Below are 24,167 nucleotides of genomic sequence, written 5' to 3' on the forward strand. Positions count from 1 at the left end.
GGTGGCAAATGTAGGAGATTGGTTTTGTGTGGCATATTCTCACTGTTTGCCGGTAACCGCTTATGCAACCTAGATGCTTTGTTCGGCCCTGCTGTGGAGTAAGAGGTCCGTGCTGTTGGGCCTGCTTTCGAGGGGTTCAGAGCTGTCTTTTGTGAGTTGACTAATTGATTATAAGTAGTCTTGCTTTGTATGACGGATTCAGGCATTTCTGTGGGGGCTGGGCGCTGTGACTGGGAAGGTCCTGCCAGGGTTTTTGTGAGTGGCGAGTTAGCCTTAATCGCTTCCTCGACACCCGTGAGCCTATCCCCTAAGCTGATTATTTTTTCTATCAGGGGTGATATTAATGTTTCCAACATTCTTTCGATCGAGGCCAATAGAGAAGCCTCAACAGGTGCTGTAGTGGCAGTGCTGACAGTGCTGGGAGTGTAGGGCAGTGGAGAATTTGGGTTTAGTTTTTGTTGCTTTGCCTGACTCCCCATTAGTTTAACCCCATCTCTCTTCCTTTTGGTAGAGGAGATCTGTGGTGGCCCTGTAGGTTTGAGGTTTGACTCTGGTCATATTAAGAGTGGAGTACCCTGGGAGTTTTCAGTTAGTTGGGGTTGGCTACAGGGCTGAGGACTAATGGCTGCTATAGGTCAAATAGGGGCATTGATTTGCACATTACCTGAATCCACAGGAGCGTACGTGGATTTACATAATTTATTTAGTTCATCCAGTAGCGATAAACCTGGTACTGCATCAGGAGTCTGTACAAGAGAACATATACTAGGGGGTCAATCCATAGCGGAGGATCATTCTATTCTCTCTAGTTCACTTGAAATAGGGAGAGTTACCCTCTTAATGACATAGTCCATTGTCCCCTTAAGAGAGTGTCTCTGGGAGGGAGTATTTCTGGTCTCCTCCTCCTCACGGGTCATAGCAAAATGGGTTCTGTCAGTTACAACTGGGTCAGAATCAGCCACCAGCGAAATGTTCAGCTGTGTTAAAGCTCTGCAGGGACCTGTAAGGAACTGGGGAGTATCAGTAGATAACAGTACCTTATGTCTTTAATTTAATCATAAGTCGCGCTTTATAAATTGTAAAAATAAATAAATAAATAAATAATCCCATTCCGTGGTCAGATATTGTAAATGGGGGTGCCCCGTCCCGGCCTCTTCTGGCCCCTGATGGCCACAGATGGCCCGCCCTCTGCCCGGGCTCAGCCAGGCGCTGCCCGCGCGCGTCCCGTGACGCGGGGGCTCTAGCTGGTCTTTAGAGCACCTACGGGAGCGGTACAGGGCGTGCACGACTTCTGGTCGCTAGGGCGCTGCTGGGTAATGGAGTCCGCCGTGCCGCGATGTCCTAATGATGCGGCGGCCGGCGGTGACTGTGCTGACAAGCAGCGCGGAAATGCTGCGGTGCTCCTGTGAACCTCCTCCGTTCCCTGGTCAGTGGCGTTTTGCCCCCCCCGCTCTCCCGGGGCTCTAGCTGGTCTTTAGAGCACCACCGGGGGCAGTACAGGGGGTGCGCGACTTCCGGTCGCTGGGGCGCTGCTGGGTAATGGAGTCCGCCGTGCCGCGATGTCCCAATGATGCGGCGGCCGGCGGTGACTGTGCTGACAAGCAGCGCGGAAATGCTGCGGTGCTCCTGTGAACCTCCTCCGTTCCCTGGTCAATGGCGTTTTGCCCCCCCACTCCCCTGGGGCTCTAGCTGGTCTTTAGAGCACCTCCAGGGGCAGTACAGGGCGTGCGTGACTTCTGGTCGCTAGGGCGCTGCTGGGTAATGGAGTCCGCCGTGCCACGATGTCCCAATGATGCGGCTGCCGGTGGTGACTGTGCTGACAAGCAGCGCGGAAATGCTGCGGTGCTCCTGTGAACCTCCTCCGTTCCCTGGTCAGTGGCGTTTTGCCCCCCCGCTCCCCTGGGGCTCTAGCTGGTCTTTAGAGCACCTCCGGGGCGGTAAAGGGCGTGGGCGACTTCCGGTCGCTAGGGCGCTGCTGGGTAATGGAGGAGTCCGCTGTGCCGCAATGTCCCAATGATGCGGCGGCCGGCGGTGACTGGGCTGACAAGCAGCGCGGAAATGCTGCGGTGTTCCTGTGAACCTCCTCTGTTCCATGGTCAGTGGCGTTTTGCCCCCCCCGCTCCCCTGGGGCTCTAGCTGGTCTTTAGAGCACCTCCGGGGGCGGTACAGGGCGTGCGCTACTTCCGGTCGCTAGGGCGCTGCTGGGTAATGGAGTCCGCCGTGCCGCGATGTCCCAATGATGCGGCGGCCGGCGGTGACTGTGCTGACAAGCAGCGCAGAAATGCTGCGGTGCTCCTGTGAACCTCCTCCGTTCCCTGGTCAGTGGCGTTTTGCCCCCCCCCCCTCAATAACTTCTCAATAACATCCACCCCATTTCCAACATCCCCACCTTAGCGAAACTACTAGAAAAACGTGTACATTTTCACCTCTGTGCCCACATTGAGAACTACCAACTCCTAGACCAGAACCAATCAGGCTTTAGGAAGTGGCACAGCACAGAATCGGCTCTCACTCACGTCTTTGATGACATCCTAATTATGCTCAACCAAAATGAATCCTGCCTCTTGCTCCTCATCAACCTTTCCTCCGCATTTGACACGGTTAATCATGACAACTTGCTATCTATCCTGCAAAATAGAATGGGTTTTTCTGATCAGGTGTTACTATCGTCTCATCCTTGCTTCAGCACAGACCTCAAAGAGTCAAGGCAAACCACTCTCTCTCCCCCAGGCCTCTCCCGTATTCATGAGGGTCCCCCAAGGATCCGCTCTATCTCCTATCCCCTTCAATCTTTTCTTGGAACCTCTTGCTCACTCCCTAAATTCCATGGACATTCTCTTCCACATGTATGTGGATGACACGCAATTATATTTGAAAATCTCATCCTCGGAAAACATCGTCTCACTTAACACTATCTTAAAGTTTACTCTGATTAACTAGTTAACGGAGAATCATCTACTGCTCAACACCTCAAAAACTGAATTCCTGCTCATCTCCCACCCAAATCGCATCCCCAAGTTAGACCTCTGGCTGAGCCACCTCACTGCTTTCAACTGTACACCTCTTATCGTAGATGCAGCCAAGTCTCTCAGTATCATTATGGAAAAGCACCTGAACATGAAAGGTCTCATCAGCAATGTATGCAAAGGAGCCAACCACTTGATGAGAACTCTAGGAAATATCAAACCTTTCCTTCCCCCAAATGATTTCAAGCAAGTGGTTCAAGCTCTTGTCTTGCCGAGACTAGACTATGGCAGTGCTACCCTCTGTGGCCTTCCCAAATACGTTCTGGCTCCACTAAGGGGTGCACTCAACTCAGCTGCTAGACTGGTTACGGATTCTAAGCAAAAAGATCATATATCACCAGTCCTTAAATCCCTCAATTGGCTGCCCTTCGAAGCACAAATTCAATTAAAGATTTCTGTTCTCACTCACAAAGACCTTCACCTAAATACTCCTACGTACCTTGCAGAAAAACATACTTTATCCTTTGGAGTAAGAGCCTCAAGAAGTCCCTCCTCCCGAAACCATCCTTAAGAAAAAGAGAAGTTGCCACCGAACTTTTTCCGGAGCCGCCCTCAAAATTTGGAACCCTCTCCCACCGGAAATTCGCAGAATCTCCTCATTGACAGCATTCAAGGTGGAAGCCAAAAGATTCCTAATGAACAAATGTATACCCTAATAGGGTTAGTCGCACAGGCCCGTTGACAACATTTCTCCTGCTGACTTTGTTCTTATTTTGTTACAGCTCCCCCCTGAACATCGTTTTATTGTATTACACTCCCATTTGTATTCTATAAGGTATTCTCTTTCTCTCCCGTACTTTTCAGGATATTGCCTCTGATATTTATTGTCTTCCTCCCTTCATATTGTAAAGCGCTCTGTTATCCCTCGGGATCTTGTTCGCGCTATAAAAAAACTTTATAAAATAAAAAAAATAAACTTTTCACTACTGCAAGGCCTGCCTCGAGAATAGGATGGGTTACATTCTTACATTTAATAAGTGATAACTTTCAATTAGGAGTAGATAGGAATGTCGAGTTCCGTGTGTAAAGAGCTGTACTTAAAACCCTCTTTAATGGTTGGATTTTAAGTCACAATTCTGAAAATGCCACTTTTAGAAAGGTTCCATTTTCTTGTCCCAACCCATTTGATACCTACAGCCTGTATCCAGGGTCACATGAATAGATTTACCTGGGAGATGGTCTTTGTGTTTTACTCCCAGACAGTGAAACAAAGGGGGAATATTTGTTGGCAGGGTGGGCTATGGGAAGTGACCTTGTAACAGTGCCACAAGCTACTATCTTGTGCTCTTCGTTGTGTCTGAACTGCCCTGATGAAAGCACCTTAGTCATAACCATGGTTGATGCTAGCAACTGTATCCCTCAAGGACTGGAGTTCAGTCCCATTTATTTTTGCCCACTACCTATACTTTACCATGCTGGCAGGCCAGTGAGCCAAGGGTTCAAATTCACCCATGGAGACTAAAGTGGCTCCAGTTTATACCTTGCATCTCCCAGTGGGTGCCTTCTTGGGGCACGCAAGAAACCCCCTCTTGTGCCATGACTGTCTACAGTCATAGGACACCCTAGATTCAAAGGGTCAAAGTCCTTTTGTAGGTCCACCCTCCCCTCTGAATGGGATGTGACACTGGGCTTCTTCCCCTTGGCAATCTTCTGAGGACTCTTTCAGATATTCAGAGTTTTTATGTTTTGCCTGATCTTTCCCCTGAAGGGACTTTTTGGGCATCCTAGTATGTACCCATTCATCCGCTATCTTTCCCAGTTCTCTAGGCTAGATAGCTTTGAACCCACCAGATGCTGGTGTAACTTCTCTGAGATCCAATTTGTAAGCATGTGTTCCTGAACCACAATTAGGTATCCACTTTTTACCCTTTATCCAGCCTTCCAGTGATTTCACAGAGGCATCTACATTGTACACCCCTGTCCGAGTTGACACCTTGTGGGTGTTCCCAAACTTTCTTCTGTACTCCTCTGGGATTAAACCAAAGAGCTCGATGAGAGCCCACATCATCTGAGCGTATGAATCTGCCACTTCATACTCTTGGGTCAGCTTCTCTCTCTACTCCACAACAAGGAACCCCAATGTCGGGCCCCCCCTTCATCTTTTGAGCCCTCGCATAGGATGTCTGCCATTTTTCTATGTCATCCCCATCTACATATTTAGAAGCAATACCCTTGGGCAACTGGAAATCAAAGGCACTCCCTGCATTTAACTCTGCTTCTTTGTTGCTTTCACCATGTCTTGAGGTTTCAGCCACAGTTTGGCTCTCATCTTCTCTAGGGAACATTTTCTTTCTTCTAGAGCCAGCTTCCTCTCCTGGATTTCTAAGACACTGAGCTAGCCTTCTAGATCCTTGTGTCCCCTTACTGAAATTAAGTTTTTTTCAGTTGCAGATATGAATTAATGCCTTGATTGAGCTGTTAGGACCACACTCTTGCTGTCCCCATCTACGTTGAAGTGATCTCTGCCATACTACTGATCCCCACTGTCAAGGATGATCTCCTCTGCTAGTTGGGCCTGGGCTCTCCTAGCTTCCTGCCAGGCTCCTAGGGCCTTCTCCAGGTCATCTTTTTTTGCTGTGACCCTTGGGTTGATTTTCTTATCCCGGCACAGCACACGCAAATCATTGAGCTTCAGTGCGAGGAGGATGGCCAGGCCCATAATTATGTTTTCCATCTTTAAAGACTTTGCAAAACTTTTTTGACACTTTTCGTGAAACTTGTTGTCAAATTTGTAATAGCTTCTGGAAAACGGTGTTTTCGATATACAGAACTTGGCAAACCTTTTAAGGCTTCTTCTCAGTGTACAATTGGTAGATCTGTGTTTACCAGCTTATTAATTGTTTGGTGGTACAGCTAAACACATGTTCTAGATCCCAACCCAAGCCATCAATACGAAGATTTGAGTGTATTCTATGGCATGGTTATATGACCTTACCATGAAACAAGCTTGCAAATACTGTCTTGGGTCCACTTATGCTCATTTGCAAAACCTATACCTTAAATATGGGTAGCTGTAGGGGTGGGCATTGTGGCTTTTAATAGTGAGCAGAGATCATCAATGTTGACCCGGTTCCAATTTCTGGCTAGGTGGTTTCTTAACTGGCTGGTTTTGTTCGGGTAGGCACAGGTCAAGGTGAGTGTAATAAGATGATGATCTGACCATCCATGTACATGGGGAGATTTGTAGCGTGGATATTTCTAGGTTGGATGTCCAAACTTGATCTAAGATGTGCCTTTTTATGTGGGTGGGGGCCGTCACATGCTGGGTACAGTTCATCCCTAGGAGGAGGTCTGTTAATTCCAAGGAGCTAGCACTTTCTAGTATGTTGTTGGGCCAGTAATTAAAGTCTCCAATTATGATCATTCTGGCATGGTTGATAGCTAGTGAGGAGATCATTTCACCTAGGAGTTGGGGAAATGAGGGAATGTGGTGCGGGGGATGATAGAGTAGGACACAGATAAAAGAGGACTGAGGTGATTCAAATTTCAGTATGAGGCTGTCGACTGAAGGTATGCTCATGATACACTCTCTGATTATGGCTGAAGCCTGTGGCACGAGAGAGAGGCCCTGATAAGTTTGTATCTGGGGATGGGGGTGTATGTGAAGACTAGGCCAGTCTATAATTCCTGGGAAACTCTAAACCGGTGCATTTTGGGTGTTTGCTCATTGGTACATTTCAGGTGAATCAGTCTGACTAACACCATTTATTGGAATGATGATTTGTAAAAGCAAGTTAGGCAAGATGTTTGCTGGCTGGCTAATTTACTGGCATAACACCTTAAAAACAATTTTGCAGTTCCCTATGGCATCAACAATGCACAATTTCAGCCTCTCTGCAAGCTTTGTCACACCAGAGAACAGAATATTGTGTTTAAATAGATCAAGAGCATATTTCCAAAATTAAAAAGCATTTCTTGTATAAATGGCTCAAGATTTGGAATTATTTCCATGGTCTCTGACAGATTCAGATGGCATATTTAACAGATGGCCAGTGTGAGCACTTCATTTTGTAGCGTGCCATGTAGGAACTGGTTCCAACTGCCAGACCTGAGCTCTGATGCAGATATATCTGCATGGAGGCTGGCTGTTAAACATTCCAGAATACACAAGCAGTGATGGTAGCGGACGGCAAAACAAACAGCAACGTGAAATTTTTTTTAAAAAAAAGTTCATCCAAACAGGAGATAAAGAAGCCAATCTTAAGTACACTGTACTTTACCAGTGCTCCTCAGCCTTGAAAGGAAGTGAGGTATTGGCTGCGGGAATGAGACAGGATGCTGCCAAGAAGAGTGATGCTGGAATGAACCAATGGTAAGAAGGAGGTGGGAATAGAGTGGTTTTATTGATTACAGCAGGTCTTGTAGACACTCCATGCGTGTTGACAGGCATGACCTAAAAAGAGAGGTTTGGGCCTGGCAAAAGGTTTATTTTGCCAGGTCGAAATGCTGTTTAGAACTGCACACATAAGCTACAATGGCAGGCCTGAGACAAGTATGACGTGATACCTACGTGGGTGGCACAATCAGTGCTTTAGACCTACTAGTGCAAAAACAACAATTGATGGATAGAATGTGGAACAATGTCATACATTCACTCCAATACAGACATCTGGGCCTAAATCCATCTTTTTTTGCACACCATGCTATTTCAGTTTGAACCCAGCCATATGCAAATCAGACTTGACCCTGTTGCACATGGGAACAGTCCAGCCCAAACTCCCAGGCCGGGTCCTCCCTGGACTGGAAACAAGCATCATAGATCTGGTTTCTGGGTTTCGACCCTCATCAGCAGGAATAGCTTGACTCCGGTGGCATGGAGAGAACAGTACCCAGGTCTGGGCATACCCATCCCACTCGGGGTGACAAATGCAAAAACAACAATTGATGGACAGAATGCCGAACAATGCCATACATTCACCCCAGTACAGAGATCTGAGCCTAAATCCATAGTTGTTTTGCTCACAGTGCCATTCCAGTTTGAACCGAGCCATATACAAATCTGTCTTGACCCTGTGCCCAATGGGAACAGACCAGTCCGAACTGCCAGGCCTATTAGTTGCATTTAATGTATAGGCCTTGGCACAGGTAGTGCTACTTTGCTACGGACTTACAGGTACCTTAAATGTGCCAATTGGATGTAAACTAGTTCTACAATGTTTCAAGGAGAGAGAAAACAAGCACTTTAGCACTGGTTAGCAGTAGTGAAGTTTCCAGAGTCCTAAAAACAGCAAGAAAAATAACTTAGTACTACAGGAGATTTGAAGGTGAAAGTTTAGAGGGAAAACCACATCAACGTTGCCAAGTCTAACAGTTGTCAATAAGCATGACCTGAAATCTGGTAATTTGGAATAAATAGTGGCTGAATGTAAACTTTATAAATCAATTACAGGCAAAAAAATTTAATCATATTTGGCCATTAGACAGATTCATAACCATGTAAGTTTTAATTGGGATTTAGAAAAATTAATGTGAATGCAGTTTTCTTGAGTCTTGTTGGATTTTGTTCCTACACAAATACAGAGACCAATTAAAAGAGAATGCACACTGATTACAAGTGGGAAGGATTGGAGTTCCCAGGAAATACAGAACCCTTGCGCTTTTTGATTAACTGAGTGCAATGTGTAACATCCATGTATTACTTTCCTTGTGTAAATGAGGAATAACATTTTACATTCGGGGCTTTCTGCACCACATTTGCCTTGTGTTGGAATGTACTGTTTTAACTCAGTGAATTTTAACAGCTTTGTCTAAAAGAAAGCACAGAGGGGAAATGTCAATGGTGCACTAATAACCATTGATATTGGAATTACAATCTGCAGTCTTAACTCCTATTGGTAAACGTTTATACTACGAGTGCTTTATTTACTACGTGTGGAAAATACTTTGAATTTCAAGTGTTCCTTGGAAAAATAAGGAATTACATGCAGAAATTGAGGGTACCTGCACCAGTTGCTACATGTATTCAAATTTACCACGTTTGTCATATGGTAGATGTGAGATACTGGCCTGTCATATGATGTACACTTATATAAGTGGACACCCTGCACCAGTCCAGACAACCTTTATGGTGATTTAAGAGGTCTTATGTAACCTTAGTAAGCTCTCTAAGTGGTAGCTGTGGAGAGCAGCCTTCAGGCCTATTCCAGAAGAAGTGTAAAACAGCTTGTTTTACCATTTGCAATTTTATATTATACATTAAGTGAAAAAGAACCGCAAAAAATAGTTATAAAAATATGTATTTATTATATAACACTCTCAAACACATGGAAATATCTCCTACCCGGAGATAAACACAACACATGCACTACTTAGAACAGAAATGCAGTAAATAGCACAAAATACACAGTGGCACCAGGAGGGACCAAACCATTTACTAAGAAAGTGGTATAAGAACCACAACTGGAGTCAAGACAGTGTCAAGAGGACTTAGAAGTGCTGGGGACCCAAGGAACCACCCAAGGTAAATAGCTAGGGACCACACGGATAGCATGTGCAGTGTGAGTACACGACTACGTGCTCCATACAACTCTAAGTGTAAATTGCGGTTGGATTTTTAAAGATTAAGGACCCTTCCCAGTGGACCCTGAAGAAACCCAGTGGAAGACAGAAGGTTGAAGAGCCACCCCACCCATGGATACCCTATTGCCCACTTTACCTATACAAGGGAAGCAGGGTATATATGTGTGAAGTGGTGTCAGAAACCGCAATGAAACCCAATGGAGGACTTCAGTAAAGTGCCACTGCTGAAAGAGGAGAAAGTGTCCGGTGGAATCTGAAGATGGATTCTTGATGAGAGGTACCTGCAAACAGAGGAGACAGAGTCTATGTCACTTAGGGGTGACCAGGAGACTTGGAAGATGAATGCCCTCCGACGTCGGGTGATGCAGGATGGAAGACAATGTCCTTGACTGCAGTTGTGAGGACCAGGTGATGCTGAAGAAGACCAGGAGCAATGCACGAGCTACTCCACAAAGATGTTGAGTGGGAGGGGTCGGTGTCTGGCAGGAGCACCAAAAAGTCTCAGCAAAGGCAAACCATGCAGGAATCAAAGAAGGAGCAAAGTCGGGACCAGCAAGGTCTAGGGGACTCACCAAAGGCAGGGGAGTCAGGGTAGGCCCAAGAAAACAGAGGGGCCAAAGAGAAGCAACGGGGACCCTCAAATGGACTCACAGGCCGGATGCAAAGGAGTCGCAAAAGGATGTCAAGCAGCTCAAGAAAAGATGCAGGCCATGATGCACATAATGTGGTGTGGCTGAAGATTCTGGTCACAGGTGATGATCGAGGTTAGGGCTACTTAGAGCCCGAGATCTTCTTAGAAAGAAGTCAACAAGCCTTTGCAACTGCAAGTTGACGCGGTGCACAGGGGTTCCTTTATTTCAACCCCCACGAGAAATACTGGCCTGAAACTTGGTGAGAGGGTAGAGCAGACCACAGGGGCTGTGGAAAACAAGCACCTGTGTTGCAGAGATGTTTAGAGTCTGGAGCAGCTCAGGATCAGCAAACCGGTCAACATAGTTGCGGTACCTGCAAATGCAGGGAAGTGACTCCTTAACTCCAAGGCAGATTTCTTCAGGTGTCTTTGATCCGTCACAGGCCTTGGAAGGGTCCTGTATGATACACAGATGAAGCAGCAGACTGGAAGGGAGATGAAGACAGGCCTAAAGAAGTTCAGCAAAGTCCAGAGTGCCCAGATGGTCGAAGTGCAGTGGTGGCTGATCTGAATCTTATCCCACGATGAATTTAGGGGCCTACATCCAAGTAAGCCTGTAAGTACCCTAGGGAAAGGGTTGCATAGATTCAGGGGAGCCTCCCAGGGGAGGGTCTAGAAAGGGTGCCTATTGTTATGCCTTCCCATGCTCAAGCTAAGCTCAGCATCAGGAGGGCAGAATTGTGTCTCTCATCGTGAGCAACCATTTTGTGCTGTCCGGGTCAAGAAGGATGGTGCCGGGAACACTGAGGGCCTAATGGAGGGCTCTTCCGGTGATACCAAACATGAAAGGATTTGTTGCAGCCATTTTCAAGATGGTCATCGCATAATTACTTGGTGCCCCTCTATATAGTATATGGCTGCTTCAATGACAACCCGGGAGAATGGACTCCGTAGACTTCAGGGGTGTTCTTCTCATGCACAATTGCAAAGACCTGCTATAGGGGTGACTTTTAGGTTTTAAGTGCACTGACCCTTAGATATAGGAAACCTATATCTTTAGTAAGTGGTGCTAGAACCAGCTTGCAAGGGCTGCAATGGCAGACCTGTAGTTTCACTTTGAATGGTCTCTCATGGGTGGCATAATACATGCTTCCTCCCATGGGAGACCTCTGGGGTACCTATGTCCTTGGTACCTTAGTACCACATACTAGGGTACCTCAGTATCAAATCTGGAATGTACCTAAATACTAAACACTGAACACAACAATTTAGGGAGAAAGCAGATAGACTGAGGTCCTGATTAGCAGGATCCCAGTCAGACTATTCCAAAATCATATTAGCACCAGTTAAAAATTGGGGGTAACCATGCAGAAGGATCCTACCTTCCTAAAGTAGATTATCATAGATCTGGCATGACAAAAAGAAACCAAGAGCACATTATGTAGTTACAGCAATAAAAAAACTAAATGTCAACATTGTCATCTTTGTGTTTTTAAAATCGAATCTGTGTTATCTTTCTGAAATGTGGATCAAAAATGTTTGGAAGGAGTTATCACATCAAAACAGTGGATATAGACTTAAAATCTGAAGGATTTAACACATATTTTCGAGGACTCCCTGCCTGAAAAAAAGGCACTTGCAGCTTCGTCATTTAGAGGCCAAAGTAAAGGATACGAGGGCGGTGATTTAGAGTTTGGAACATGGTTTTGTGTCTTAGATTCTGTATTGTGCAATGTCAGAGATTATTCATTTTTTAGCTTATGTATTTGTTGAGGGGGGCTGCGTGCTGCAGATTTTGATCTGATTTTTTTTTCATTTTGAACACATATATCAAAACATAAAGTTACATAAATGTAATCATTTATTTAAGTTGGACGATAGTTTCCATCATCGTCCTTGTACTTCAATTAGCTTTTACATTGATTAGTTTGAACTGAGGTATAATATAGATTTGCATAAACAATAATATAGCAAAGGATGTAAAATAAATATCTTAAACTCATTTTGAATTTTTGATAAGATATAAAAAAATAGATTGATAAATTAACTTACCCGCACATGCTCTCACGCGATAGGGCGCTATATGTTTCATAGAAGTCAAAGGAAAAAATAGTAATACAGATTATTAATTGATATAGATAGATCGTGTGCTCGTGTTGTTTGATATGCAGTGAGCACTATACAGCATAAAAAGAATGCAAAGAAAGCTACAACAGAGTATGGGAGGTCAAGCTTTCATACACTTTGTCAAAACAAAAAATATACGTTATCTATACTAAACCAAGCAGTAACCACCAAACACAGCTATGCTTTTGTTAAATAGTTATAGCTGTGGGAGTCTTTGGGCCTTGCCTTATGGGGTTTATGGTATGTGTGACTAGCGCTGGCAAACTTTAGAGACTCTAACCGTGGTTGACAGTGACTTTAAAATGAATATTGGTGTCAACAGGGTTGATTAGGCCAGTACAGAGGAATGGCTCGTGCTTTCTGGAGAATCGCTGCTTTTGAAGCAGCACATCAGAGACATGTGAGTGAATGTTTAGTGGTGACCATCGGATGAGATTTTTAATCCTCACCACACTGAAATAGGATCGGGATGGGAGGGGACTCCAGTGGATGGGAATGTTAGAATCAGATGAATTACAGTCATAAAAGAGGCAGAAATGTGGCCACATGTAGAGAGAAATTGGCTAATGCACATAGCTCTGAGGACATGCACAGGTGAGGATCCATGGTTTCAACTACAGGAGACCTGTTTTATATAGCGAATGAAAAGTGACGTCAACAAAAGATTAGTAGAGGAAGCTATAAGTGATACGGTAGTGTGCCCTGAGAGGTATGACATGATTTTAAATCACATCTCAGACCTCAACAGGGATATAAAGTCACAAGGGAGACGATGTTCATCATTTAAGGCCAATGAGGTTTGCTGTAGCATATGGTTTATCAAGATACCATCACTTCAAAAGAAAGGGATGCATATGAGGAGAATGTGAAAAGGCCCCAGGGAATCATTAGTTGCAGGCCATTTTATGTGTGATTGTGCTTTCCTTCTTCTTCCTCCCTTGGCTGATTTATTTCGTTGCACCCTCGTCTACAAACTGTTCTTTTGGCATAGTAGCACGTCTTCCATAGGACTACTTTCTCTTAATTCTAATATGAAGCTGTTTAGGAATGTATAAACTCTTTTATTAAACAGATGTCCTTCACTAACAGTTCTTCAGTGCCTGCATGCAAACGCTAAAAAGGTAGTGATTTGCAAAACAAGATGTTTGCAGTTAAATGTATTATAGCCAAATACATACCTTGTGGCATGTTTCCTTCTATGTCTTCATCTTCTTCTTTCTGTTTTCCGGTAAACCAGCTGGATATGTAGTCTGAAAGAAAAAAAGTATACATTCACACCTAACTTGAGGACATGGTCACCCCAAATTTAAATGTTTATTTTTCAAGTTCTACTCTTATTAATTTGTGATATAAATTAAAGATCAATAAATAATTAAGTAGAGATATCAATATAGGACTAGCTATGTTGTGTTAGAGGAGACTCAGAAGGTATATCTGTAGGCAAACCCTTAGGTTTGGACATGAAGCCCTCACACACCAACCTAGTTGGTGTCATGCTTCATCATCGGGCCCACCACAGTGACACCGAATGTGTCCCGGGTGTGCTGCGACTCCAGATTACTGAGGAGCAGGTATTCTTACTGAGTGTGCAGTGCTGGTGAGAATGGAGGTGAAAGGTTTAAAAGCTATCCAGGAGGTCCCAGTTCCCGAGGGTAAAGGTAAATTTAATACCTGGGCCCCTGTTAGCAAGATAAAAAGGCTGTGGACGTTGTGGAGTATATTAGGGGCTCCTACGTCCTTGTGGTCTACATGTTTCAGCCAGGCCTTTTGATTAAAACTGGCTTTCCTCAGGACCAAATGAGTATGTGTGAGTGAAAATAAACTATATTAAGTGAAAGTGTATGGTAAAAAAGTGTTGCACTCGCTAAGGTGCCGTACGTGTAAGAGGGGGATTCCCTCTGCTTTACTGTACATAAAACACAAAACAGTACAGACATACAAAGAGAGTCATTGAGAATGGTATTAACCAAAACACAACAATTGCCGGCTTCTGGTGTGCGTGAGCGACCTAGAGCGGCAAAGAACTTAGCCATGAGTGTGCCATGGCTATAGTGAACTATGGCGGTAAATTATTAAACGCAGTGGCAGTGGTGGGCTACACAGCGAAACAGGCATAGCGTGAGGTACAGGTAAGTGTAGTACATAATTCCTCACACTTGCTACTTGCTGTTAAAGCCTCATGGGTCACTTGGCAGGGAGGGAAGGAGACCCTAAACATTTGTAGAGGATTACAGTTAGGATATCACCTGTGGAGAGAAATTGTTGCTTACCCAGAGCGTTGTGCAGAGATCAAGCTTACTCACGGTATTTCCGATCAGCGGTTCCTGCGACCTATCGTCCTGCTCCAGTGTCCCGAGTGAGCTTTGCCAGAGTCAGGTAAGGGCTTAAATAGCCGGTTTGATTGTTATCACCTGGAGAGGGGAGAGGGCGCGGTCGCGTTTTCTGTTTAGGGCGCAGGCGCTGGGAGCTAGCGGTTTTCACCTAGCGCATGCGCAATGTGAGGTTTCCAGCGCATGCGCGGTAGAGGTGAATGCGAGCGCTATGCAGTCGCGCATGCGCCATGGTACTGGGTTGGCAATGGTAGTGGCAAGTGCGCGCGGGTCCGTGCGCAACTGAAGGAAAAAGAAAGGAATAAAGTAAAAGGCCCAAGTGGGTCCCTTATTATTTAAAAAGCAACAACAGGGATTACAAGGTATATATAGGTCAAGGAGGCAATTACAGAATAGGGACAGACCACGAGTCTGAGCGCAGACAGGGATACTGATCAATATCTTACATATGTGTTTTTTATCTCGCCAGAGCATTCCACGGGATGGAATCATTGAGCCCCTCTATATGGGTAGAAAGGCGATAAATCCAGCGTTGCTCTTTGGTGAGCAGGGTCTTCTCATCACAACTTGAAAGTGCGAATTGTTCGATCACCGTCCAGGTGAAATCATTCGGGGTGTGATTTTGCACGATGAAATGCTGGGTCAGTTTGCTGATGTTTTTACCACAGCGCATGGTGCTTCTGTGTTCAGTCATCCTAGTTCTGACCTTCCTAGTCGTCATGCCTACGTATCTCAAGCCACAGCGACAGGTGATTAGGTATACTAGGTTAGATGAATTACAGTTTGTGAATTGTCGTTGTGTCCAGGTTTTCCCAACTTCCAACGACAATGTCTTTGAAGGGGTAGTCAGGTGGCAGACGCTACAGTTGTAACACGGTTGGTGGCCTATTAGTTCTGGTAGGCCCCAGGTGTTTAAAATTGTCTGGCTGGTTTGGTGTGTTTTTCTGGGTCTCGTAGTGACCAGCTGATCCTTCAAATTTTGTGCCCTTTTGTATGCGAAGCGTGGGAGGTCCCAGTTCCTCGTGCCTGAATTGATGATTTTCCAATTTTTGCGAATTATACTGGAGACCTGATTGGAGGCGGTGTTATAGGTGGTCACACACGTCATGGTTGGTGTTTCTGGTGGTCTGACCACGGCCTCCAGAAGGGCCTCCCTATTCTGATTGCGTGCTCGTTTACAGGATTTTGTGATGATTCTGGACGGGTAGCCACGATCTTCCAACTTGTGGACCAAGGCTTTGGACTGGTGTTTGAAGTCATGGAGGTTGCTGCAGTTCCGGCGAATACGGAGGAACTGGCCAAATGGCAGATTCTCCCTCAAAGGTCTGGGGTGGAAACTGTCAAAACGCAACAACGAGTTCCTGGAAGTTGGTTTGTAATGAGTCGTTGTGGTCAGACCCCCCTGATCAGCTTTTATGTTGAGGTCCAGGAACGCCAGTTCAGTAGAACTGCTAGTGCAGGTGAACTTCAGAAAGGGATCAAGGCTATTGATCCAGGTGAGAAAATCTCTCAGTGTCTCCTCATTGCCTTCCCAGACAATGAGGATATCGTCAATGTATCGACGCCAGATTGTTATATTTGCTGAGTAGGGGTTCGTGGGGGCTTCGATGTTTGTCTGCTCAAAGTGGTGGACGTATAGCCCCGCCACGCTCGGCGCAAAGACACTGCCCATCGAGGTACCATTCGTTTGTAAGAAGAATGTGTCCTCGTATTGGAAATAATTCTCTTTTAATGCCAACGTGGCGCAATCCAAGATGAAATGACGGGGTGTGCGATGTTGCCAGTCAATCTCCATCAAGACATCATGGAGTACCTTCAGTGTGGCATCCTGAGGGAGGCTCGTATATAAGCTCTCCACGTCTAATCCCACCAGGAGGTGCTTGTCACTATCGAAACTGACATCCTTAATGATGTTAAGGAGGTGCTTCGTGTCTTTGACGTAGGATGGAGTTTTTTGAACCAATGGGTTGAGGTAGTGATCACAGAACCGCGATAGCGGTTCTAGGAGGGACTTTATCCCAGACACTATGGGTCTGCCCGGTGGTGGGGTGACCCCTTTGTGCACCTTGGGCATGATGTAAAAGTAAGGTACTTTTGCATCACGTGTGTTAAGATATTCAGCTTCTTGTTTTGAGATGTATTCCGCGTCAGAAGCCTCCTGTACTAGTTCTGTGATCTTTTTCTGTAGATCTTTGGATGGGTCTCTCAGTAATTTCCTATAGTTACGAGTGTCACTTAATAGCCTGCGGCATTCGGTGTCGTAGTCGATCTTGTTCATGATGACTATCCCTCCACCTTTATCTGCTGGTTTGATGATGCGGGTAGGGTCATTCTGGAGTTTTTTGATGATTTCCCTATCCTGAAATGACAGATTGTTGAAATGGTTTTGGGGTTGTAATTTCTCAACTTCTGAGTATACTGCCAATTCGAAAGTACTGATCTCTACTGGCACGGTAGCCGGTGGTGGAGTGAAGTTGGATTTAAGTTTCAGCCCTGTTTCATTGGTGTTTTCTGAGTCAAGGGGTTTCTCCTTGTTTTCGAAAAACGCTTTTAGCTTGAGTTTTCTAAAAAACTCGGCCAGCTCGACATGGAGTTTGAAAGTATCTAGTCTGATGGTCGGGACAAATGACAGTCCTTTATTCAGGACATTGGTTTCTTCATTGGTGAGGGGTACGTCGGCGAGGTTGAATACCAGGGTGCCGGTATTGGTTGGTTCAGCTACTTGCTGGGGCCCGCTTGCTCTTTGGCTTTGTTCCTGGTGTTGGCACTGACCGGGTCCTCTTCTGTGGACCACTGTGCTGGTTGAGGCGCCCACTGTACTTGCTGTGGTGGATTCCTTCTCTTGCCGCGGGGTCTGTGGCCTTGGCCTAAAAAAGGATACCGCTGATTTGGGTTGTTCTGGTAGTATGGTACCTGGCCAGGCGGAAATAAAGGTGGATATCCATAATATGGAGGCATTGGGCCGAATGGCGGAGGCCCGAAGTTTTGGAATTGCGGGGGGCCTTGCCATAGTTGTGCTCGTTGTTTTCCTCCACGGCCTCTCCCTCTGGCTTTGTAGGATCCATTGCTGGAGCCGCTAGAGATTGAACTAGTATCACCTGAGCTGTCCGTGTTCTGGCCTCTTGTGGGTGCAGTATACGTGTCGTCAGCATAGGGATAGGTTTTTAGATAGCTAAAGTTTTTTAGATCCTTTTCGAATTTCTTTATCTTGGTTTGGGTTAGGTATTCTTTATAATCGTTCATCTCCCGATTTTGATCTTCCAATTTCTTCTTGTATCCTGTCAGAGTGGTTTTGAAATGGGTCTCAGTCGCCTGGATCTCTATCATCACTGCGTCTGAAAGGCGTTTGGCAGTTTTTATTATCAAGATGAGCCAGTCCCTGGTGCAATGCCAGGCTATCTGAGCCCAGTCTTTCCTGAAGGTGACATCGTCAAGGAATATTCTAGGAGCGTTAGTGACCAGTAAGCCTTTAGGCGCTGTGTTGGTCCTCAGGTATTGTGCGAGGATAACGCCATGCAAAATAGTGCGTATCCTGTTACGCTTTTTCTCAGTGAGAGTGTCCCAATCTGTAGTTTGCGCTACTGTTGTTGCTGTGTTAAAATCTGCCAAGAGTGTGGGGTCATCGAGGATCTCAGTGACGTCATCCTCGGTGAATGTTAGGCCTGTGTTTTGTGCCATCTTGCATCAGTTAGGTATCTCTCGCAGCTGCGCGCTGCCAATTATCAGCAAATCAAAAAGGAGAGAGAGGACTAGGTAAGCCAGTCCGGGTCCCCTGGTTATATGTAGAGATATCAATATAGGACTAGCTATGTTGTGTTAGAGGAGACTCAGAAGGTATATCTGTAGGCAAACCCTTAGGTTTGGACATGAAGCCCTCACACACCAACCTAGTTGGTGTCATGCTTCATCATCGGGCCCACCACAGTGACACCGAATGTGTCCCGGGTGTGCTGCGACTCCAGATTACTGAGGAGCAGGTATTCTTACTGAGTGTGCAGTGCTGGTGAGAATGGAGGTGAAAGGTTTAAAAGCTATCCAGGAGGTCCCAGTTCCCGAGGGTAAAGGTAAATTTAATACCTGGGCCCCTGTTAGCAAGATAAAAAGGCTGTGGACGTTGTGGAGTATATTAGGGGCTCCTACGTCCTTGTGGTCTACATGTTTCAGCCAGGCCTTTTGATTAAAACTGGCTTTCCTCAGGACCAAATGAGTATGTGTGAGTGAAAATAAACTATATTAAATGAAAGTGTATGGTAAAAAAGTGTTGCACTCGCTAAGGTGCCGTACGTGTAAGAGGGGGATTCCCTCTGCTTTACTGTACATAAAACACAAAACAGTACAGACATACAAAGAGAGTCATTGAGAATGGTATTAACCAAAACACAACAATTGCCGGCTTCTGGTGTGCGTGAGCGACCTAGAGCGGCAAAGAACTTAGCCATGAGTGTGCCATGGCTATAGTGAACTATGGCGGTAAATTATTAAACGCAGTGGCAGTGGTGGGCTACACAGCGAAACAGGCATAGCGTGAGGTACAGGTAAGTGTAGTACATAATTCCTCACACTTGCTACTTGCTGTTAAAGCCTCATGGGTCACTTGGCAGGGAGGGAAGGAGACCCTAAACATTTGTAGAGGATTACAGTTAGGATATCACCTGTGGAGAGAAATTGTTGCTTACCCAGAGCGTTGTGCAGAGATCAAGCTTACTCACGGTATTTCCGATCAGCGGTTCCTGCGACCTATCGTCCTGCTCCAGTGTCCCGAGTGAGCTTTGCCAGAGTCAGGTAAGGGCTTAAATAGCCGGTTTGATTGTTATCACCTGGAGAGGGGAGAGGGCGCGGTCGCGTTTTCTGTTTAGGGCGCAGGCGCTGGGAGCTAGCGGTTTTCACCTAGCGCATGCGCAATGTGAGGTTTCCAGCGCATGCGCGGTAGAGGTGAATGCGAGCGCTATGCAGTCGCGCATGCGCCATGGTACTGGGTTGGCAATGGTAGTGGCAAGTGCGCGCGGGTCCGTGCGCAACTGAAGGAAAAAGAAAGGAATAAAGTAAAAGGCCCAAGTGGGTCCCTTATTATTTAAAAAGCAACAACAGGGATTACAAGGTATATATAGGTCAAGGAGGCAATTACAGAATAGGGACAGACCACGAGTCTGAGCGCAGACAGGGATACTGATCAATATCTTACATATGTGTTTTTTATCTCGCCAGAGCATTCCACGGGATGGAATCATTGAGCCCCTCTATATGGGTAGAAAGGCGATAAATCCAGCGTTGCTCTTTGGTGAGCAGGGTCTTCTCATCACAACTTGAAAGTGCGAATTGTTCGATCACCGTCCAGGTGAAATCATTCGGGGTGTGATTTTGCACGATGAAATGCTGGGTCAGTTTGCTGATGTTTTTACCACAGCGCATGGTGCTTCTGTGTTCAGTCATCCTAGTTCTGACCTTCCTAGTCGTCATGCCTACGTATCTCAAGCCACAGCGACAGGTGATTAGGTATACTAGGTTAGATGAATTACAGTTTGTGAATTGTCGTTGTGTCCAGGTTTTCCCAACTTCCAACGACAATGTCTTTGAAGGGGTAGTCAGGTGGCAGACGCTACAGTTGTAACACGGTTGGTGGCCTATTAGTTCTGGTAGGCCCCAGGTGTTTAAAATTGTCTGGCTGGTTTGGTGTGTTTTTCTGGGTCTCGTAGTGACCAGCTGATCCTTCAAATTTTGTGCCCTTTTGTATGCGAAGCGTGGGAGGTCCCAGTTCCTCGTGCCTGAATTGATGATTTTCCAATTTTTGCGAATTATACTGGAGACCTGATTGGAGGCGGTGTTATAGGTGGTCACACACGTCATGGTTGGTGTTTCTGGTGGTCTGACCACGGCCTCCAGAAGGGCCTCCCTATTCTGATTGCGTGCTCGTTTACAGGATTTTGTGATGATTCTGGACGGGTAGCCACGATCTTCCAACTTGTGGACCAAGGCTTTGGACTGGTGTTTGAAGTCATGGAGGTTGCTGCAGTTCCGGCGAATACGGAGGAACTGGCCAAATGGCAGATTCTCCCTCAAAGGTCTGGGGTGGAAACTGTCAAAACGCAACAACGAGTTCCTGGAAGTTGGTTTGTAATGAGTCGTTGTGGTCAGACCCCCCTGATCAGCTTTTATGTTGAGGTCCAGGAACGCCAGTTCAGTAGAACTGCTAGTGCAGGTGAACTTCAGAAAGGGATCAAGGCTATTGATCCAGGTGAGAAAATCTCTCAGTGTCTCCTCATTCTACCCATATAGAGGGGCTCAATGATTCCATCCCGTGGAATGCTCTGGCGAGATAAAAAACACATATGTAAGATATTGATCAGTATCCCTGTCTGCGCTCAGACTCGTGGTCTGTCCCTATTCTGTAATTGCCTCCTTGACCTATATATACCTTGTAATCCCTGTTGTTGCTTTTTAAATAATAAGGGACCCACTTGGGCCTTTTACTTTATTCCTTTCTTTTTCCTTCAGTTGCGCACGGACCCGCGCGCACTTGCCACTACCATTGCCAACCCAGTACCATGGCGCATGCGCGACTGCATAGCGCTCGCATTCACCTCTACCGCGCATGCGCTGGAAACCTCACATTGCGCATGCGCTAGGTGAAAACCGCTAGCTCCCAGCGCCTGCGCCCTAAACAGAAAACGCGACCGCGCCCTCTCCCCTCTCCAGGTGATAACAATCAAACCGGCTATTTAAGCCCTTACCTGACTCTGGCAAAGCTCACTCGGGACACTGGAGCAGGACGATAGGTCGCAGGAACCGCTGATCGGAAATACCGTGAGTAAGCTTGATCTCTGCACAACGCTCTGGGTAAGCAACAATTTCTCTCCACAGGTGATATCCTAACTGTAATCCTCTACAAATGTTTAGGGTCTCCTTCCCTCCCTGCCAAGTGACCCATGAGGCTTTAACAGCAAGTAGCAAGTGTGAGGAATTATGTACTACACTTACCTGTACCTCACGCTATGCCTGTTTCGCTGTGTAGCCCACCACTGCCACTGCGTTTAATAATTTACCGCCATAGTTCACTATAGCCATGGCACACTCATGGCTAAGTTCTTTGCCGCTCTAGGTCGCTCACGCACACCAGAAGCCGGCAATTGTTGTGTTTTGGTTAATACCATTCTCAATGACTCTCTTTGTATGTCTGTACTGTTTTGTGTTTTATGTACAGTAAAGCAGAGGGAATCCCCCTCTTACACGTACGGCACCTTAGCGAGTGCAACACTTTTTTACCATACACTTTCACTTAATATAGTTTATTTTCACTCACACATACTCATTTGGTCCTGAGGAAAGCCAGTTTTAATCAAAAGGCCTGGCTGAAACATGTAGACCACAAGGACGTAGGAGCCCCTAATATACTCCACAACGTCCACAGCCTTTTTATCTTGCTAACAGGGGCCCAGGTATTAAATTTACCTTTACCCTCGGGAACTGGGACCTCCTGGATAGCTTTTAAACCTTTCACCTCCATTCTCACCAGCACTGCACACTCAGTAAGAATACCTGCTCCTCAGTAATCTGGAGTCGCAGCACACCCGGGACACATTCGGTGTCACTGTGGTGGGCCCGATGATGAAGCATGACACCAACTAGGTTGGTGTGTGAGGGCTTCATGTCCAAACCTAAGGGTTTGCCTACAGATATACCTTCTGAGTCTCCTCTAACACAACATAGCTAGTCCTATATTGATATCTCTACATATAACCAGGGGACCCGGACTGGCTTACCTAGTCCTCTCTCTCCTTTTTGATTTGCTGATAATTGGCAGCGCGCAGCTGCGAGAGATACCTAACTGATGCAAGATGGCACAAAACACAGGCCTAACATTCACCGAGGATGACGTCACTGAGATCCTCGATGACCCCACACTCTTGGCAGATTTTAACACAGCAACAACAGTAGCGCAAACTACAGATTGGGACACTCTCACTGAGAAAAAGCGTAACAGGATACGCACTATTTTGCATGGCGTTATCCTCGCACAATACCTGAGGACCAACACAGCGCCTAAAGGCTTACTGGTCACTAACGCTCCTAGAATATTCCTTGACGATGTCACCTTCAGGAAAGACTGGGCTCAGATAGCCTGGCATTGCACCAGGGACTGGCTCATCTTGATAATAAAAACTGCCAAACGCCTTTCAGACGCAGTGATGATAGAGATCCAGGCGACTGAGACCCATTTCAAAACCACTCTGACAGGATACAAGAAGAAATTGGAAGATCAAAATCGGGAGATGAACGATTATAAAGAATACCTAACCCAAACCAAGATAAAGAAATTCGAAAAGGATCTAAAAAACTTTAGCTATCTAAAAACCTATCCCTATGCTGACGACACGTATACTGCACCCACAAGAGGCCAGAACACGGACAGCTCAGGTGATACTAGTTCAATCTCTAGCGGCTCCAGCAATGGATCCTACAAAGCCAGAGGGAGAGGCCGTGGAGGAAAACAACGAGCACAACTATGGCAAGGCCCCCCGCAATTCCAAAACTTCGGGCCTCCGCCATTCGGCCCAATGCCTCCATATTATGGATATCCACCTTTATTTCCGCCTGGCCAGGTACCATACTACCAGAACAACCCAAATCAGCGGTATCCTTTTTTAGGCCAAGGCCACAGACCCCGCGGCAAGAGAAGGAATCCACCACAGCAAGTACAGTGGGCGCCTCAACCAGCACAGTGGTCCACAGAAGAGGACCCGGTCAGTGCCAACACCAGGAACAAAGCCAAAGAGCAAGCGGGCCCCAGCAAGTAGCTGAACCAACCAATACCGGCACCCTGGTATTCAACCTCGCCGACGTACCCCTCACCAATGAAGAAACCAATGTCCTGAATAAAGGACTGTCATTTGTCCCGACCATCAGACTAGATACTTTCAAACTCCATGTCGAGCTGGCCGAGTTTTTTAGAAAACTCAAGCTAAAAGCGTTTTTCGAAAACAAGGAGAAACCCCTTGACTCAGAAAACACCAATGAAACAGGGCTGAAACTTAAATCCAACTTCACTCCACCACCGGCTACCGTGCCAGTAGAGATCAGTACTTTCGAATTGGCAGTATACTCAGAAGTTGAGAAATTACAACCCCAAAACCATTTCAACAATCTGTCATTTCAGGATAGGGAAATCATCAAAAAACTCCAGAATGACCCTACCCGCATCATCAAACCAGCAGATAAAGGTGGAGGGATAGTCATCATGAACAAGATCGACTACGACACCGAATGCCGCAGGCTATTAAGTGACACTCGTAACTATAGGAAATTACTGAGAGACCCATCCAAAGATCTACAGAAAAAGATCACAGAACTAGTACAGGAGGCTTCTGACGCGGAATACATCTCAAAACAAGAAGCTGAATATCTTAACACACGTGATGCAAAAGTACCTTACTTTTACATCATGCCCAAGGTGCACAAAGGGGTCACCCCACCACCGGGCAGACCCATAGTGTCTGGGATAAAGTCCCTCCTAGAACCGCTATCGCGGTTCTGTGATCA

General features: G+C 46.1%; 1 protein-coding gene across 1 annotated transcript in view; it reads right to left on the bottom strand.

Moving 5' to 3' along the window:
* The window catches only part of LOC147712936 (cytosolic phospholipase A2 gamma-like), a 405,968-nt gene that overhangs the window by 151,210 nt on the left and 230,591 nt on the right, over positions 1–24,167 (bottom strand). The window contains exons 10-11 of the mRNA XM_086923599.1: positions 13,482–13,553; positions 12,229–12,255 (exon numbers count right to left, since the gene is read on the bottom strand). Coding sequence (XP_086779725.1) covers positions 12,229–12,255; positions 13,482–13,553 — 99 coding nt within the window. The remainder of the gene's footprint in view (positions 1–12,228; positions 12,256–13,481; positions 13,554–24,167) is intronic.

The sequence above is a fragment of the Lissotriton vulgaris genome, chromosome 5 (genome assembly GCF_964263255.1).
Source record: "Lissotriton vulgaris chromosome 5, aLisVul1.2, whole genome shotgun sequence".
Taxonomy (NCBI): Eukaryota; Metazoa; Chordata; class Amphibia; order Caudata; family Salamandridae; genus Lissotriton; species Lissotriton vulgaris.